This window comes from Rana temporaria, chromosome 8 (genome assembly GCF_905171775.1).
Source record: "Rana temporaria chromosome 8, aRanTem1.1, whole genome shotgun sequence".
Classification (NCBI taxonomy): Eukaryota; Metazoa; Chordata; class Amphibia; order Anura; family Ranidae; genus Rana; species Rana temporaria.
The window spans coordinates 104,002,700-104,021,816 of record NC_053496.1 but is presented as its reverse complement, the minus strand read 5'-3'; the positions used below and the strand labels follow the sequence as shown (position 1 = coordinate 104,021,816).

At 42.7% G+C, this 19,117-nt stretch overlaps 1 protein-coding gene across 2 annotated transcripts; it reads right to left on the bottom strand.

Moving 5' to 3' along the window:
- Positions 1 to 1,199: 1,199 nt before the first annotated feature.
- On the bottom strand, positions 1,200 to 4,629 carry NEUROG3 (neurogenin 3). Of its 2 annotated transcripts, none has more exons than XM_040322448.1 (2): positions 4,539 to 4,629; positions 1,200 to 2,383 (listed from the first exon to the last, which is right to left on the bottom strand). In XM_040322448.1, exon 2 carries the CDS (start codon positions 2,380 to 2,382, stop codon positions 1,711 to 1,713), a length of 672 nt encoding a protein of 223 aa, XP_040178382.1. In that variant the 5' UTR covers position 2,383; positions 4,539 to 4,629; the 3' UTR covers positions 1,200 to 1,710. The 2 variants fall into 2 exon arrangements, with proteins under 2 accessions (XP_040178382.1, XP_040178381.1); XM_040322447.1 differs by lacking the exon at positions 4,539 to 4,629 and adding an exon at positions 2,921 to 3,241.
- Positions 4,630 to 19,117: the final 14,488 nt, after the last annotated feature.

The window sequence follows — 19,117 nt, the reverse complement described above, 5'->3', positions numbered from 1 at the left end:
AAAAAAATATCTCCCAGCAAGTTTCTTGCTGGTTTTTGCCGAGAAACTCGGTCGTGTGTACGAGGCTTTATACAACCTTTAACCACCGACACCTGCGATAAATTACTGCATGAGAAAATGCGGTAGAACAATGCAAAAAATACCGCATTCGTTATTTAAAACTAAATTCTTAGTGAATTGAACTTTCACAATGGATTTACCTCATGCGATATTTTATTGCATTATATTTGCCGTTATTTAACTCTTAGTGAACTGACCCCTTTGTGTCTTATTTTAAATATTTTTTCCCATGTGTCAGTAATAGGTAATGTGCTTGAATCCTGCAAGGTCCATCATGCATGGCTCTGTTTGTGAGGTGAGTCAGAGTTGTAGGGCTTGCCAGGTGGATAGCTGAGTACATACCCATGGCACAGAACAGGAAACTACCAGCTAGCTACCAAGAAACCATTAATCTTTTTGCACCAGATTATATCTTCAGAAGTAAAAGTCTTTGATTGTTTACTTCCTTTCTCCATCTGGGTTTTAATTACTGGAATATGCTATTTCTTTTTGTATCTATTCAGCTGGCACCTTAAAAATGTATATTTGTTTAATAACTATAAATGAATTATTAACTCACTTTAAAATGCTAGCAACACATTTCCTTTAGATCATTGTCTAGACAGTGTCTTTTTAATATAACCAGACTCATGATTTGATATGCCTATAAAGATGTATAAAATCAGTTATAAACACTATTATTTACAATGATTCTTTCTTTACAATTAGCTTGTTTGATTACTCACAACAGTCTTGGGTGCATTAGAGTTAATGTATATTATCCACACCATAAGAATCTATAAACATAATGGGACACATGTTCCACAGGTAAAAAATAACAGTTTTGATTTAGGCCAGATAAAACAAATAAAATAGGTAAGATATACACTCTCCATGCAGAGAGCAGAGAGACTTACAAACCTGGACCATACTTAGATTGCCTTAATTTAAAAAGATAATTATTTTTTATTTGTATAGAGAAACATATTTAAAGATAGTCTGTTAAATCTGTGTTTGTATATAAGTCTATCAAGTTCAATGGATTTTTTAAATGAGAAACATTCTTGTTGTGATAGAGTATTCATATATTCAATGTAGAAGCATGCATGCCCACACACAACCAATATGTATGCAAATACAAGGAAACATTTAATGCAAAATATTTTAAGAATAGTTTATTGCAATAATACAGTACTGTACAGTAATTCAACTTCAAGTAAAATATTTCTTTACAATATTTATATATTTGGACGAATCAATGCAATCAATAAATACACAGATTAGAAAAAGATATATAATTTAAAACATGGCGGGTAGCTTGAAAAACAGCCTATTGCAGAGCATACTATTATCAATATGATTTTTTTACAATAATTAAGAAAATAAGTGTTTTAATTATAAGAGCTGCATTGTCATTTATGTGGAGTTATAGAAAAAGTGCAAGAAATCATCTTATCTGTTTAACTTATGTCAAGAGAGGATAAGATTCAAAGGACAACATATAGGAAATAAAGAATTACAGTGAAAAGGCATACAAAAACATTTCTTGTTGACTATTACACAAAGGTATAAAGCACAAGATATTGCAGAGTGAGCCCAGTTCATTGATCTCTGCTCTGGGCTAGAAAATGAGAAAAGTGGAAGGGGAAAAAGGAGGGACAGTGACACTCATTATAAAAACCCTGAAAAGGAAGCAGAGTGTCTTGCACAAGGCAGAGCCTGGGAGATAAAATCATCCATGAAGTGTGTGGAACTGTGATTGTCATTCTGAGACAATGGGGAATAGAGAGACTCCCAGTCACTGGTGGAACTGCAGTTGCTGTTAGGGCTTGTCAGGTCCACCATAAAGCAAGATTTGGGTAACTTGTCTAATGTTTCTCTCATGTCCTGGTGTCCTAGGTTAAAGATGCCATGATCAGGAATGCGCAGAGTCTCAGATAAAGCCCAGATATAATTATAAGCAAATCTCAGCGTTTCAATCTTGGTCAGCTTGGCATCATCGGGGAAGGCTGGCAAAACATTCCTCAGCGCATCCAAGGCTGAGTTTAGGTTGTGCATGCGGTTTCTTTCTCTGTCATTAGCCTTGACTCTGCGATTCTTCTTCTGTTTGACAACTGTCAGATTACTCTTGGCCTGGAATCTGGTTCTTTTCCCCTTTTGCTTTTTGCAGGGGGGCTCCCTGGAATTAACAAAGGAAAAACCTTCTCCCAGTGGGCAGCCTTCACTGCCAGCTGAAGGGGCAGGAGAACATGGCAAAGAACAGGAAGGGTCCTCATCCTCACCGATATCATAGTAAAGCTCTCTTTCGCTTCTACGTTGGATGCTTTCGGTTTTAGGAGACATCCTGTAAATTAAAAAAAAGGAACTATTTTAATCAAAAAATTAAGAGAATTTACTTTTACTGAAGTGGCAGATAAAAGGCAATGAAGAAATGTGAAGTGTTGTATCCCACAACAACCAGTAGGAATTCTTATTGCATTACTATCAATGCAATACTATGAGATCTGACATAAATGAGTTATCAAACTTACATATCACCATTGCTGTTTGCATAACCATATAAAAAAAAAAAATGCAAATTTCTTATTTACTGGTTTCGCTATGCACCAAAATGTAGTAAAGCAAACAGAAAACAATATATATATATATATATATATATATATATATATATATATATAGATACATATATATATATATATATATATATATATATATATATATATACCTATATCTCTTTCTATATATATATATATATATATATATATAGATAGATAGATAGATAGATAGATAGATAGATAGATAGATAGATAGATAGATTTTTTTAAAATAAAAGTCACTTTTGCTAGAAATGCCTATAACTATATAACTATACATTACTTACCTATATTGCCAGTCTGTGGATTTCCAAGAAGTCTGTGGGATAAACAGGATAGAAGAAAAGTTGCAGACAGCAGCAGAAGTGAAGCCTTCCCTGTCCTGGTCCTCTGTGGCTCCAGTAAGCAGTTGCTTCTAAAGAGAGCTAAGGTGTGTGGAAGAAGTGCAACAGGCACACGACTGCCTCACAGCCTTATATATAGCAACTATAGACAATGCTGATCAATACAAAGAGTGTGCCCCCTCCCGACACACTTTATCTTATCAGTCTTGCTTGGAGTGTGCCTGGCTTATTACAACCTGGGAAATGGCCAATCACAGTCAAAAGAGACATGGGTGCCTCCCCACTGCCTGACACAGCTGGAATCCCAACAAAAGTGCTGACCCCTGCCTCCATCCATAAATAAACTTTAACTTAATATGCACTTGTATGTAGCTAGTGCATTAGCCCTTTAACCTTGTTCTCTGTGAAAAAGAGCTACTGCAAAGAAAATAAAGTGATATATCACTTTCTCCCCCTTACATTTGGAAGAACTCCTGCTTAGATTAAAGACAAATTACAATATACAGTAACATATAGCATCCTCTCTCCCTAAACTGATCGGACTGTTCTAAATGGTAAATATTGGTTACTATCATTTGCTGCACTTTGCGCAGCAAGGCTGTGCTTTATCTTATTACAAATGTTCAGCTGTACACTTCTTGTATGGTAAATGCATCTTTTAAATATTTTGTTGTGCACTGTCACAGGACAACTGCAGATTTATTTATTTATTTATTTATTACAGGTATTTATGCAGCGCTCTACATATATATATATATTGTACATTCACATCAGTCTCTGCCCTCAAGGAGGTCACAGTCTAAGGTAGATGATCATAATACATATGTAAAATAAAATACATATGCCACATGCAATATATTAACATATACTGTGGTTTAATATGGTTTACAGCTTGATGGCAGTTTATCGCAAATCTGCTTTACACAGTAATCAATGCTACTGAATGTGAATAGTATGCATCGCATATTTTTCATGCATTTTAGGGTGGGCTGCTGCACAAAACCATTTTTTTTTTAAAGATTTTTCAATATATTTTCTTGCTGTTTTTGGATGAAAGAGAGTTCCTGGAAGGGGCATGCTTAAATTTCCAAAGTTCCCAATGTCCACAAATACATCGGGCCATGTCAATTACCAAAAAAAAAACAACTGACAGCATGCATGGGAGGATGTAACACCACGAGGTTGATTTACTAAAAGCAAATAGACTGCACTTTGCAAGGGCAGTTGCTCCAGAACTTAGTAAATAAGGTAAAGCTTCACTTTGCAAAGAATACCCAATCACGTGCAAGGATGATGAAAGTCTGCAGCACATGATTGGATGATGGAAGTCAGCAGAGCTTCTGCTCATTTACTAAGCTTTGGAGCAACTGTTTTTGCAGAGTGCAACTGCAGTCTGTTTGCCTTTACTAAATCAACACCCATATATCAAAGTGGGAGAGCCTTGTTAAAATGTGAAAAGGTGAAAATATTTGTTTTTAAGTCACTTTCTTTAAAACTTGCCTAGAGCCATGTATAATAGTTAAGTTATATTTATGAAATTAGTAATGATTTAAAACTGTACCTGTTTGAAGAGTATCAGAAGTACTTGGCCTGTATGTGTCCTGGAGTTTCTTACATGTGCTGGCTAACGAAGCCATGACTGCCACCTGCTCTTATTGTGCAGACAGGATACGTGGAGGCGGGCTCGGTGTCAGGCTGGATCCTCATGAATAACGTTGAGCCTGACTCAATGATAGACCATTGCAGGTAAACAAACCAGAGGATGGAGACAGGCCAAACAATTCTTTGATTTTAACAATTTCTTCCCAAAAAAACGAAGGCAAAAATTGCAAATCTGGAAAAGCATTTTTTTTAATGTTTGCAGCATATCAAATGTGCTCTGAGAGTCTGTGAGAGCATGGTAATAAATGTCAGCATAATTGTCACTGCCATGTTGTATTAGAACCTATTGTTTATATACAGACACATTTTCATAAGCTTTTATTAAAGCACAGAAAAATATATGTGCACTCAGAACAACCACATTCATTTTATACAAACTGTATACAAGTATATATAAAGATAACAGTGGGGTTGATTTACTAAAACTGGAGAGTGCAAAATCTGGTGCAGCTGTGCATGGTAGCCAATCACCTTCTAACTTCAGCTTGTTTAATGAAGCTTTGACAAAAAATCTGGAAGCTGATTGGTTTCCGTGAAGAGCTGCACCAGATTTTGCACTCTTCAGTTTTAGTAAATCAACCATATTGTGTTAATTACATAAACTGTTGTTCTTTCCCTCTGTGGGAAGGGGGACAGGGAAACACAACAATTTATATACTTGCATATTTAGGGCCGATTCACACCACAAAAATGCACTCCAGATCTATTCCGGATGCGTTTCTGCATGCGTGTTTTTGATGCGTTCCAGTGTGGGTTTTTAGTGCATTTTTTATGCATTTCTAGATGCATTCCAGGTACTTTTTTTTTATTTTTTCCTTATTTTTTTTACTATACTAGGGTCCAGTGCATTTTTGATGTGTTTCAGTCCATTTTACTGCGTTCCAGTACAGTCCAGTGCAGGAAAAATGCAGCATGTTCTACTTTTTTTCTGGAACTGAAAGCTCTAGAACTGACTGCACTGGTGTGAACTATTTAATTGGAAACCATATAACCTACTTTCCATGCGTTTTTGATACAGAACAAAAACGCACTGGACTGCATGTGGTTTAAACTTGCCCTAAATGTGACAGCATTGACCCAATAATATCTGCAACAGGTATTAGGGCCAGTTCACACAATAAAAACACAGTCCGGATGCATTTCAGATGCTTTTCAGCATGTGTGTTTTTGATGCGTTCTAGTGCATTTTTCGTGCAGTCCAGTGCATTTTTTCCCCTCTTTTTGTTTTAATCTTAAATAAGGACATGTGGATTCCAATGCATTTTTGCTGCTTTCCAGTGTGTTCCAGTGTGTTTTTGATGCGTTTTACAGCGTTCCAGTACGGTCCAGTGTAGGAAAAATGCAGCATGTTCTAAATTTTTTCTGGAACTGGAACACACTGGAACTTCAAGCAATGGTGTGAACTATGCCATTGAAAACCATATAACCTACTTTCCATGCGTTTTTGATGCAGAAAAACACACTGAACTGCATGTGGTGTAAACTGGCCATCAACTTTCATGGGGAAAAAAATAGTAAATAAAGAAAAAATATTATAGTGCATATCATTGCGACACTAATCATATTGTGATTGAATGTTATTAAAAATTACCTTTCCCTATCTGTAGCAACTGCAATTTTATAAGGATGCAATGCAATATGGCTAACTGGAGTGGTTCTGTACACAGAACATGTACTGACCACCACCCAGAAACATAATTTCCTGCTTGTGTGATTGGCTCACCAATTTTCCCAGAAGTCTCGAAGTCTGCCTAAGATACCAGTCAAATTTCAGGCATCCCCTGCAACAAAAATTTTTTTTGGGAGAAATACTTTCAATAGTTACATGTCTACAGGAATGCAGGCCCAGCAGATTTCCTCATTAGTGCTCTGCAGCTGCACACCTGACAGTTAATTATGAAACCACTCCCACTCAGAACAGAGGCACAGAGAAATACAGAGGGATTTCTTCAGAATAACAAAAGATGGGAATCTGTAACAAAGTTTTTTATAATTCTTGCAATGTACTGTACCTGTACCTGTCGCCGAGAATGTGTTTCCAGCATGACAGCATCGTGCTGATTCTTGGCGACATGGTGCCAACATCTCGCACTCGCTGGATTAGGAAAAGCACATTCCAGCGAGCGCGTCATAGAAGCGACGGGGATCTGACTTGGATTCCCGCCAATTCTAGTCGCGGCGTTTGGTATGAATCATGAGGGGATACTCCATGCCAAATTTTAAATAACAAAACGGCATGGGTTCCCCCCTGGGGGCATACCTCCTCATTACAGTGGGAGGAAGCGTTGAGTCAACATAAGATGAAAAGAAGAAGGCAGAAGGCGGCAAAGAAGACCGGGCTGGCCGCCACTAGTAAGAGAGCTACAAAGAAGATAGCGGCGGCCAGCCCCGAAGAAGGCACCGTAAAGCGAGCGGGAGAAGAACCGGGGAGCGCCTAGACGACATCGGAGAAGAGGCCCTGTCCTTATCAACATGGGGACAGGGTACTTTAGGGTGGGGGTTCCCCCACAATCCATACCAGACCTGTATCCAAGCACACCGCCTGGCTGGTCAGGAAAGGAGTGGGGACAAGCGAGCGCCCCCCCCCCCCCCCTCCTGAGCCGTACCAGGCCGCATGCCCTCAACATGGGGGGGGTGCTCTGGAGGAGGGGGCGCCATGCGGCCCCCCACCCCAAAGTACCCTGTCCCCATGTTGATAAGGACAGGGCCTCTTCCCGACAACCCTGGCCATTGGTTGTCGGGGTCTGCGGGCGGGGGGCTTATCGGAATCTGGGAGCCCCCTTTAATAAGGGGGCCCCCAGATACCGGCCCCCCACCCAAGGTGAATGAGTATGGAGGTACATCGTACCCCTACCCATTCACCTGGAGGAAAAGTGTCAATAAAATAAACACACAACACAGGGTTTTAAAATAATTTATTAGTCAGCTCCGGGGGTCTCCTCCGCTCTCCGTGGGTCCTATACGCTCTCCGGGGGGTCTTCTTCCGTCTTCTCCGCTCTCCGCTGTCGTCTAGGCGCTCCCTGGTTCTTTTCCCGCTCGCTCTCCGGTGCCTTCTTCGGGGCTGGCCGCCGCTATCTTCTTTGTAGCTCTCTTACTAGCGGCGGCCAGCCCGGTCTTCTTTGCCTCCTTCTGCCTTCTTCTTTTCTTCTTATGTTGACTCAACGCTTCCTCACGCTGTAATGCCGGGTGTGTGAGGCGGTGGCGATTTATATAGGCCTCTTATGACGTCACAGTCCCAGCATGCTCTGTGGGTCCCGGAGCATGCTGGGACTGTGACGTCATAAGAGGCCTATATAAATCGTCGCCTCGCACACCCAGCATTACAGCGGGAGGAAGCGTTGAGTCAACATAAGAAGAAGGCGGCAAAGAAGACCGGGCTGGCCGCTGCTAGTAAGAGAGCTACAAAGAAGATAGCGACGGCCAGCCCCGAAGAAGGCACCGGAGAGCGAGCGGGATTTCGGCATAGGGATTCTCCTTACAATCCATACCAGACCTAAGGCCCCGTACACACGACCAGTTTCCTCGGCAGAATTCAGCTTCCGACCGAGTTTCTGGCTGAATTCTGCCGAGAAACCCGGCCGTGTGTACACTTTCGGCCGAGGAAGCCGACGAGGAGCTCGACGAGGAAATAGAGAACATGTTCTCTATTTCCTCGTTGTTCTATGGGAGCTCTCGGCCCGCCGAGCTCCTCGGCGGCTTCAGGGCTGAACTGGCCGAGGAACTCGATGTGTTTGGCACGTCGAGTTCCTCGGCCGCGTGTACGAGGCCTTAGGGTCTGGTATGCCCCTGGGGGGGAACCCATGTCGGTTTTTTATTTAAAATTTGGCGTGGAGTTCCCCCTCATGATTCATACCAAACCCAGCGGTTAGAATTGGTGGGAATCCAAGTCGGATCCCCGTCGCTTCTAAGACGGCTTTTTCCCATCGCGGCGAGCTGTCTCCCGCGACAGGGCTCGTAGGTGGTCAATCTCGCCAAGAAAGGGAGCGAGATTGACACAATATCGCGGTCACCTACTGTACATAGATCACCCAGAGGGGAATGTTTTTTTCTCTACAAAAGTGGAGTTACGCTTTAATCACTTTTCGGTGATGATCCATTTATACTGAAGGGTTATTTACTAAAGGAAAATCCACTTTGCGCTGCAAGTGCACTTGGAAGTGCAATCGCTGTAGATCTGAGGGGGACACGCAAGGAAAATAAAAAAACAGCATTTTAACTTGCACATGATTGGATGATAAAATCAGCAGAGCTTCCTCTCATTTTAGATCTACCCCTCAGATTTACAGCGACTGTACTTCCAAGTGCACTTGCAGTGCAAAGCGGATTTGCCTTTCGTAAATAACCCCCATATCATTTTTGGATATGCATTTGTCATTATCCTGAGGTGGTGAAAGCCTGGGTTAGAAGACTTGTGAATTTCATACATGAGGCTTTGGGGTTAATTTACTAAAGGCAACTAGACTGTAAGTGCAGTTGCTCCAGAGCATTTTTGCTTGCACATGATTTGATGATGAAAGTCAGCAGAGCTTCTACTCATTTATTAAGCACTGGAGTAACTGCTCTTTCAGAGTGCACAGTCTATTTGTCTTTAGTAATATAAACCCGTTATGTCCCATAACTATCTAACATGCACATACATGACACATACATGACTTGTTAGCGTTACAAGGTCTCAGATGTGAATATGGAGCAGGTGTGTTAAATTTGGTGTTATTGCTCTCACTGTCTCATACTGGTCACTGGAAGTTCAACATGGCACCTCATGGCAAAGAACTCTCTAAGGATCTGAAAAAAGAGAATTGTTGCTCTAAATAAAGATGGCCTAGGCTATAAGAAGATGGCCAAAACCATACAACGGTTTAACAGGACAGGTTCCACTCAGAACAGGCCTTGCAATGGTCGACCAAAGAAGTTAAGTGTACATGCTCAGCTTCATATTCAGAGGTTGGCTTTGGGAAATAGAAGTATGAGTACTGCCAGCATTTCTGCAGAGGTTGAAGGGTTGGGGGGTCAGTCTGTCAGTGCTCAGACCATACGCTGCACACTGCATCAAATTGGTCTGCATGGCTGTCATCCCAGAAGGAAGCCTCTTCTAAATATGATGCACAAGAAAGCATGCAAACAGTTTGCTGAGACAAGCAGACTAAGGACATTGCTGGATTACTGGAACCATGTCCTGTGGTCTGATGAGACCAAGATAAACGTATTTGATTCAGATGGTGTCAAGCATGTGTGGCGGCAACCAGGTGAGAAGTACAAAGACAAGTGTGTCTTGCCTACAGTCAAGCATGGTGGTGGGAGAGTCATGGTCTGGGGTTGCATGAGTGCTGCCAGCACTGGGGAGTTACAGTTCATTGAGGGAACCCATGAACGCCAACATGTACTGTGACATACTGAAGCACCCTGCTGCTGGTGCACTTTTGGCAGTGGTGGTCTGTCACTCAGCGGGTGACTATTTAATATTTCACATCATTACTTTCTAAGTTCACTTTGTTTATCCATGCACTTTTTGACAATTTTTTCTTTCCATTCTTACTAAATTTTTATTGCATCACCATTATATTTATGCGTTTGGAGCTTCTTCCCAGTGCTCTTAAAAAACACTATCTTATCACCTCCTCCTCTCTCCTATATAAATTATTGGTAACTTTTCTGCCCATGGTCCTATGTTAAAATGTATATCTCGCCATAACTAACTGAGATGACTTCATGAAATTCTGTTAGGCTGAATATATATTTTAAAATAATATTCTTTAAGTTTGTGTATGTTTTTTTTTACTGTTTTACAGTTTTTTTTACTGTTTTACAAAAATGTGAGGGGTGTACTCACTTTTGTGGGATAGTGTACATGAGAACAAGATTTATATGCATGTGTCCAATTTTATATGGCTTTCATATTTATTTTTGGCGCATTTCCCAAATTCTTCCTGGAGAAATTTTCATACCCCATCTATTTGTCTCTTTAGAGACACATTAAAGAGGAACTGAGCTCTGGAAGCTGTGCCCAAAATAAATCAGGCAGAGGGTAAAAGGACTAGTCCCCAATGTTGCCTCTGGTCTCCCTACAACTTATTGCTTCCTTATTACTGACGTATCGTGCCTTGTTCTGCACTGTGTGGTTGATTTACTAAAGACAAATCGGCTGTTTACTTTTCACTTTTAGATTCAGATTTTAGTCAATGTAAAGAATTTCACTTGAAACAGAATACCTAGTCGCGTACAATGATTTTTTATTTATTTTTAAACCGCATATTTTCTTGCACATTATTGAATGATGTCAGCAGAGCTTCACCTTATTCACAAAGCTTTGGGGACAATTCCCTTGTGGTGTAAAACTTCCCTTGCAAAGTGAACAGCCTATTTACCTAGTAAATCAACTCCATTGTCTTTGTGTGGAGGTAGCAATCTTGGTACAGGTAGGATTTTGTTTTGTCCAGCAACGGTGAGCAGCACAGTAATGACATGACCAAATCTCACTCTCAATCTCTTGAGACTAGTAGTGGCTTACATGTTACACTACAGATATACAGCTTTGTGACCAGAGAGTGTACTGCTACTTATCAGGATGAATACAAGACAAATCGTAACATTTTCAGGGGAAAAGGTTACCATTTATTAATGGTTTCAATAACTCCAAATCTTCACTTTTCTGGTTCAGGTCCACTTCAATAGGTTATATCACTTAACAGTGAGGTTGGTTGTGAAATGAGATGATAACTAGCAGTTAAGACTGGTGGTTCTATTTGGGAATTTTAGAAACTCCTAGAGCATTGAAACGTGATGACAGGACTATAGAAATGTATCCAGTGATAGAGAAACAGGGTGTGAGTTAACCAGTTGACAGTGACATAAATGGGCTCTCTACAAGTTTATGGAGTATCTGGCCTGGGCCATTGCCCTTGGTATGAAGATGAGCTGGGCTGCATAAAACTCCCAGGTTGTGTCCCTCTGGTTGGGTTCCCCTATTGGCAACAACAAATAGGTAGATAAGTGAATGCAAAGAATAGAGGATCAAGTGGAGTTATTACCAGGATGGCTAATATAATACAGGGTTGGCAAGCAGAAATTTAGTCCTTGGGTAAACCAGGTGGGTAAAATAAGGCCAAGACATTGCCAGGAGTAATCAGGTTTGAGGTCCCAGTTGACTAAGTACCAGACTAAACAACCTCAGACTTAACATGCCTATAAATAGATGTGCAGGGTCACATAAAGAGTATGAGAGGGTACAGTCACAGTGGATAGATTTGGGTGCAAATTATCTGTAGGGTGATTGAGGTGCTGATTCTCAACAGGTAGTATAGAATATTGGCAGTTGAGTCAGGGTGAAGAACATCAGCATTTGAGTTAGGGTGCAACATCTCAGCACGTTAGTAGGGAAGCAGAACTTTAAGCAGGAGAGCCATAATAATTTAAGTAATCTCTTGACATTTTTCTGTTCTTGAGCTCACTCCTGGGAATATACAGTATATCTATAGAGAGAAGAAGACTATTAGCCAGATTCAGAAATAGTTAAGCCGGCGTATCAGTAGATACGCCGTCGTAACTCTGAATCAAAGCCGTCGTATATTTAAGTGTATTCTCAAAATGAGATACACTTAAATCTAGCTAAGGTACAACGGCCTGCGCTGTCGTATCTTAGCTTTCTATTTAGACCGGCCGCTAGGGGCGTGAACGCTGATTTACGCCTAGAATGCGTAAATCAGCGAGATACGCCTATTCACGAACGTACGCTTGCCCGTCGCAGTAAAGATACGCCGTTTACGTAAGGCGTTTTCAGGCGTAAAGTTATTCCAACAAAAAGTTGGCCTAGCCAATGTTAAGTATGGACGTCGGTCCCGCGTCGAATTTTGAAATTCTTACGTCGTTTGCGTAAGTCGTCCGTGAATGGGGCTGGGCGTAATTTACGTTCACGTAGAAACCAATAAGTCTTTGCGGCGTAATTTGGAGCATGCGCACTGGGATATGTCCACGGACGGCGCATGTGCCGTTCGTAAAAAAACATCAATCACATTGGGTCACGATTCATTTGCATAAAACACGCCCACCTCTTCACAATTTGAATTAGGCGCGCTTAGGCCGGCACATTTACGCTACACCGCCGTAACTTACGACGCATGTGCTTTGTGAATACAGCACTTGCCTCTCTAACTTACGGCGGCGTAGCGTAAATACGATACGCTACGCCGGCTCAAACATACGCCGCCGTACGTGAATCTAGCTATATCAAGGTAGAAATAGTATTCACACAGCAAGCTAGAGGTGCTGGGTTGCAAAGCCCTGAGTTTTTGGATAATATATCCCATCAATAGGATAGAGAACAGCATGTAGAATATTTTTATTTTCAGCCAAGAATGCTGCAGATTTTGGGGAGCTGATCAGTAGTGGGCAGAGACTAGTGCAGAAACACAATAATCAAACTTAGAAGAGAATGTTTGGAGTTTTTTAACAGCAGAGGTAGTTGGCTACTGGCTTCAAGCTTGTAGTTTTGGGTTTTGGGTTGCTTTAGCTGGAGACTTCAACAGCAAGAGTCAAAAACACATTGTTCAGAATTGTGATTTGTGGATGTGAATTCTGTTTCCACTTGGAATAACACTGTTGTCTTGCAGCAATAGGTAGCTGTGTCTTAATGCTTCAACTGGGACAGCAGAAACAGGCACTTGGGAAAAATGGTTTGCTCACATTAGTGTCTCATTTAATTTTGGTGCTGGGTAGCATAGACTGCAAACCGTGGGGCAGATCCACATAGAAATAGATGGGCGCAGCAGATGTGAGATACGCTACGCCGCTGTAACTTACCTTTGGCCGGTTTGAATCCCCAAAGAATTTGCTCTGTAAGTTACGGCGGCGTAGTCTATCTCTGGCGGCGGAATTCAAATCGGCGATTAGGGGGCGTGTTTCATTTAAATGAAGCGAGTCCCCGCGTCGAATGAACTGCGCATGCTCCGTTTCTAAATTTCCCGCCGTGCATTGCGCTAAATGACGTCGCAACGACGTCATTTTTTTTAACTTAGATGTGAATTTCGTCCATCCTGATTCACAGACGACTTACACAAAAAAAAATAAAAAATTCAAAATAAACGCGGGAACGACGGCCATACTTACCATGGCAGGTCTAACTATACGTGACAAAATACCAGCTTTAACTATATGCCGGAAAAAGCCGACTAGAGACGCCGTAAAAAAATGCGCCGGTCGCTCGTACGTTCGTGGATCGCCGCAAACAGCTAATTTGCATACCGACGCGGAAAATGGCGTGAAGCCACCCAGCGGACGCCAAAGTATTTCATCTTAGATCCGAAGGCATACGAGGACGTACACCTGTCGGATCTAACCCAGATGCCATCGTATCTTGGTATCAGTAGATACGCCGGCGTACTCGCTCTGTGGATCTGCCCCCTTGTACTCATCTTTCCAGCAAATTGGCTGTGCAGGTGTTGTGTCTGCACAAGTCTGCACATTGGAGGACAGCCAGGCTATTCTCCCAGCACAGCCAGAAAACTGACCATACTGGGGTGGATGTGCTCTCATGCCTAGTGTGCTCAGTTTGAAATAAGAAAGCTGAGAGACTGGCAGGAACACCTGGGATTTCACACAACGGAAGAAATACATAGAGAACAGGATACTTTTTAACCACTTCAGCCCCGGACCATATTGCTGGTCAATGACCAGGCCACTTTTTGCGATTCGGCACTACGTTGATTTAACTGACAATTGCGCGGTCGTGCGACGTGGCTTCCAAACAAAATTGGCGTCTGTTGTTTCCCACAAATAGAGCTTTCTTTTGGTGGTATTTGATCACCTCTGCGGTTTTTAGTTTTTGCGCTATAAACAAAAATAGAGCGACAATTTTGAAAAAAAATTATATTTTTTACTTTTTGCTGTAATAAATATCCCCCAAAAATATATATAAAAAAAATGTTTTCCTCAGTTTAGGCCGATACGTATTCTTCTACATATTTGGCATAATTTGCCTGTAACTCTTAAGCCTCGTACACACGGCCGAGGAACTCGACGTGCCAAACACATCGAGTTCCTCGGCCAGTTCAGCACTGAAGCCGCCGAGGAGCTCGGCGGGACGAGAGCTCCCATAGAACAACGAGGAAATAGAGAACATGTTCTCTATTTCCTCGCCGAGGTCCTCGTCGGCTTCCTCGGCCGAAAGTGTACACACGACCAGTTTCCTCGGCAGAATTCAGCCAGAAACTCGGTCGGAAGCTGAATTCTGCCGAGGAAACTGGTCGTGTGTACGAGGCCTCAGGAATAACTCACTTAAATCTGTCCAAACCAGAGTCTAGTAGACATCTCGGGTATGATAAAGTTTGAAACACAAAATCCTAAATTATAATATAATAAATAACTATAAATAATAACAAATAATAATATAATAATAATACTTTTTATTCAATACATTTTAGTCAATCAAATCAAAAAATTTTAGTCAATCAAATCAAAAACACTGACATTTTTTTTTTTTGTCCAAACAAGGATGCAATATTACTAGTCATATTGTTTCAGTAAACATCCCGGGTATGGTAAATTTTGAAACATGGGACAGCACAAAGTCCGACATCACAATCAGGACAATAGAGCCTGGTTTCTTTTCTGATTTTCCTTCCAGTGTCATAACGCTTAGAGCAGCAAGCCACACACATCTTTGTGGGTGCAGACTTATTTTCCGTTGGTGGGATGTGGTCCATAAAGTGATGACCAGTTAGGCGTTCCAGGTTCACAACGCCAGCAGCATAACGTCCAGCTCTATTTACAGTGTTTGGTGTTTGGTGCTTGAGAAATATAAGTTCGGCAACTTTCCAAACAAAGTCCGCATGAAAGTCCGCATAGGCTTGTCACTCTTTTATTTTAGAAGAATGAAGGCATTCCACAAACACTGAAGATTTTTTTGTAATGTTTTTTTGTTGTTTTCTCATCACTAGATAAAATGTCATGGCCTGGTCAGCTCTGTCAACACCTCCCATGGTGTTGTTGTAATCCATCACGACTTGTGGTTTCATTACGTCTTTTCCACCTTTTGTGTGTACCATGACAGTAGAGGTGTTGTGAATAGTACTCATTAGGCACACATCTTTTTTGTCGCGCCATCTCAGTGCCATCATTTTGCCTTTCTGCCAGGCAACTATTTCTCCTGTCTTGAGCTTTTTATTGCCAAAGGTTGGCGGCATGTCACGCCGGTTAGCCCTAATGGTCCCATATGCATCCGTCTTGTTGTGTAGAAGAAACTCATAGAGTTCTGGGAGAGTGTAAAAATTGTCTGGTCAACGCTTCTCGTTTTCCTTCTTATCTATTTTATGTACGCAACTCCTCTGTCCCTTCCTTCCTTTATGACTCCTCTTAACACATGCATTCCCCCTCTCCTTGTCTTATAGCTGGAGCCATGTTGCATCCCGGCAGCAAAGACTTTGCCTCTGCCCTTCTGTCACCCTCCGCGGGTTCAGAGCGCAGCAGCATTCAGTCCCTCATGGGATGGACCATCCCCAAGCTCACAGCGGAGCTGTGGCATATGGGAGTTCTCTACCCCGCCACAGCCACTAAAGCCGAGCTCTTTAGGCTGCTCTTCCAACCACCAATGACAGCTGAACCCAGCACCCAGCAGGCATCCCTGCAGTCGATCTCCTCGGGTATCACCAAGCTCCATGGTGACTACGTTGTCCACAGCAGTCTCCGACGTCTAGGCTAGAGTGGGAGTCCTGAAAGTGTGCCCAGTTGCGGCCCTCCCGGACTCGTCCGCTGTTTCTGTCCTGACACCTCCACCTGTAGGTATTCCAGAGATTAGCACTACCATCTTCCCTGCTCATCTCATCCCAGCCGGCATCAGGAAGGACATTTTAGACGACAAGGATGTTAATCGTGCTTTCCTCTGCATAGCGGTCCATGACGTGGCTGAGAACAAATCATATGCTTGGGGGGATGTCTCAGTGGTCCTTAAATCTAAAAACCCCAGGCTCAACCCCAAGCTATCCATCACGGAGTTCGTGCTGGCCTTTGGGATGTTTAGGGATATCCTTTGCTGAGTCAACCCCAGCAGGAGGGAAGAGCTGGACTTGTACCTCCACGCAGTGGAAGACCTAGGTTACAAGTATGGGGGTTTTTCTTTTTATGATTACCACTGGTTATTTTCAGCTAAAGGGGCAGCCAGGCTTACGCAGTTTTGGACCAGCACCAATTGGAGTATTGTCGATACAGAGCTGTTCTGCTGCCACTTTGCGGGTCTACGCTCCCCACTCTGTGCCATTTTCCAGTCCTCCACCCATACTGCAAATTGGTGCTCCAATACAGGTGCTAGATGCCCCTCAACTTCCCCTCCACCTCTGGTTCTGGACAGGGCTTGCTGGCCCCCGCACAGCCGCCCTAGGTGGACAAGTTGGGACGGCCTATCCTGTCAGTGGGGGGTTCATCAATCTGTAACAACTTCACATATGGGACTTGCAACTTAAGCCAATGCCGGCTGCTTCACATTTGCGTCATGTGCCACAGAACGCAACCTCAAGCAGCACAACACTTCATGACTCTACTAGGCAGAGTGGATGTCCGGTGGCTGCCTCAATGGCCACCTTCTTGGTGCACGGATTTACGTTGGGGTTCGACACCGGCCTCATCACGCTACCTCACTTGACCCACAAGTGCAGGAGCCTCCTCTCAGCTCTCCCAGATGAGCTAGCCATAGATACTTTATTGCAGTCAGAACTGGACCGGGGCTTCATCATCAGGCCCTTTGCTGAAACACCTTTCATGCCTTGGAGAGTCAGCCCTATTGGGCTTGTCAAGGGCAAGTTTTCAAATAAACTTTGGTTGGTGTATGACTTGTCTGCGCCTCATTCTTCCCACATACCAAGTTTAAACTCCCTAATTCCTTCCGATGAGTTTTCCCTTAAATATGCATCAGTTGACCTAGCTATTCAAGCCATTATTAGCATAGGCACGGCGCATGGCTGTCCAATGTGGATATTTCAGTTGCATTCAAATTACTGTCCATTGACCCATCCCTCTGGCAATGGTATGGCATCAAATGGAAAGGTTTGTATTACTTTACCACCAAGTTGACTTTCAGCACTAAAAACATGTGGCTGTTTGACACCTTTGCCCAGTCTTTTACCTGGATCCTATCGCACCAAGCACAATGCCAGAAAGTCATTCATTACATCCATGACTTAATGCTGATTGAACGGCCCAGCGAGCCCCGTTAGACTTGGACAGATTAAGAGTGGTATTTGGCAATCTCAACGTGCCCATAGCAGAGCATAAAGTGGCCCGGCGCAGTCCATCACCTTCCTAGGTATCACTCTTGACACTCGCTCCATGCAGGTCATCCTACCTCCCAACAAGTTGGCCCGGATCAGGTCGATCATTCACGCCTTTACCCCTTTACAAGAGTGTACCAAGAAACAGCTACAATACCTGTTAGGGAGGCTTAATTTTGCCATGAGGATTGTCCCTTAGTGCCGGTCTTTCATTTCAGGCCTTTTGGTTTTCCTCTCTCTCTATTCTATTAGCATCAGCTTCATCACATCTTGTAGTCACAGACGCTGTAGTCTCCACAGGCTTCACTTCAATTTTTGATCATCACTGGTACACAGGGCAGTGGCCACCATTAATCCTCCTGATCCCCAGGTTTAGCCAGTCATCCTCACTTTTTAAACTCATGGCAACAGCTCAGGTCTGGGGCCTTACCTAGACAGGGAAACTGGTGGTCTTTGCCACAGATAATCTAAGGGAATGTTTGACAAATCTTCCAGAAGCGCATTTTTCAGGTCAGGCACTGATGTTGGACGAGAAGGCCTGCTTGCAGTTTACCAACTTTGTGGGAACAGTTTGGGGATGACCCCTTCCTGTTCCAACATGACTGCCTACCAGTGCACAAAGCAAGGTCCATAAAGACATGGATGAGCGAGTCTGGGGTGGGGGAACATGACTGGCCTGCACAGAGTCCTGACCTCAACCCGATAGAACACCTTTGAGATTAATTAGCGGAGACTGTGAGCCAGGCCTTCTCGTCCAACATCACTGCCTGATCTCACAAATGCGTTTCTGGAAGAATGATCAAACATTCCCATTAGGCGCACTCCTAAACCTTGTGGACAGCCTTCCCAGAAGAGTTGAAGCTATTATAGCTGCAAAAGGGTGGGTCAACTCAATATTGAACCCTACGGACTAAGACTGGGATGTCATTAAAGTTCATGTGTGTGTGTAAAGGCAGGCTTTTGAAAATATAGTATATCTATGTATATACTTGTATATTGTATTACTGCATTTCATCTCTGTATGTTTATATATATATATAGGCTGTTTTCCCTGCCAAAGTATTTGTATTTCTGTCCATCCAATTCTGAGACTTACACAGCTCTGCCACACAGCACAGCCTGGCAGTGCATGAAACCTGTTTTTTCCTGCTGCAGTTCAGTAAAACTTTGTGATCTTCTCATCACTCTGTGACTGGACAGTAAACGGAGAAGTAGCAGACTGCTG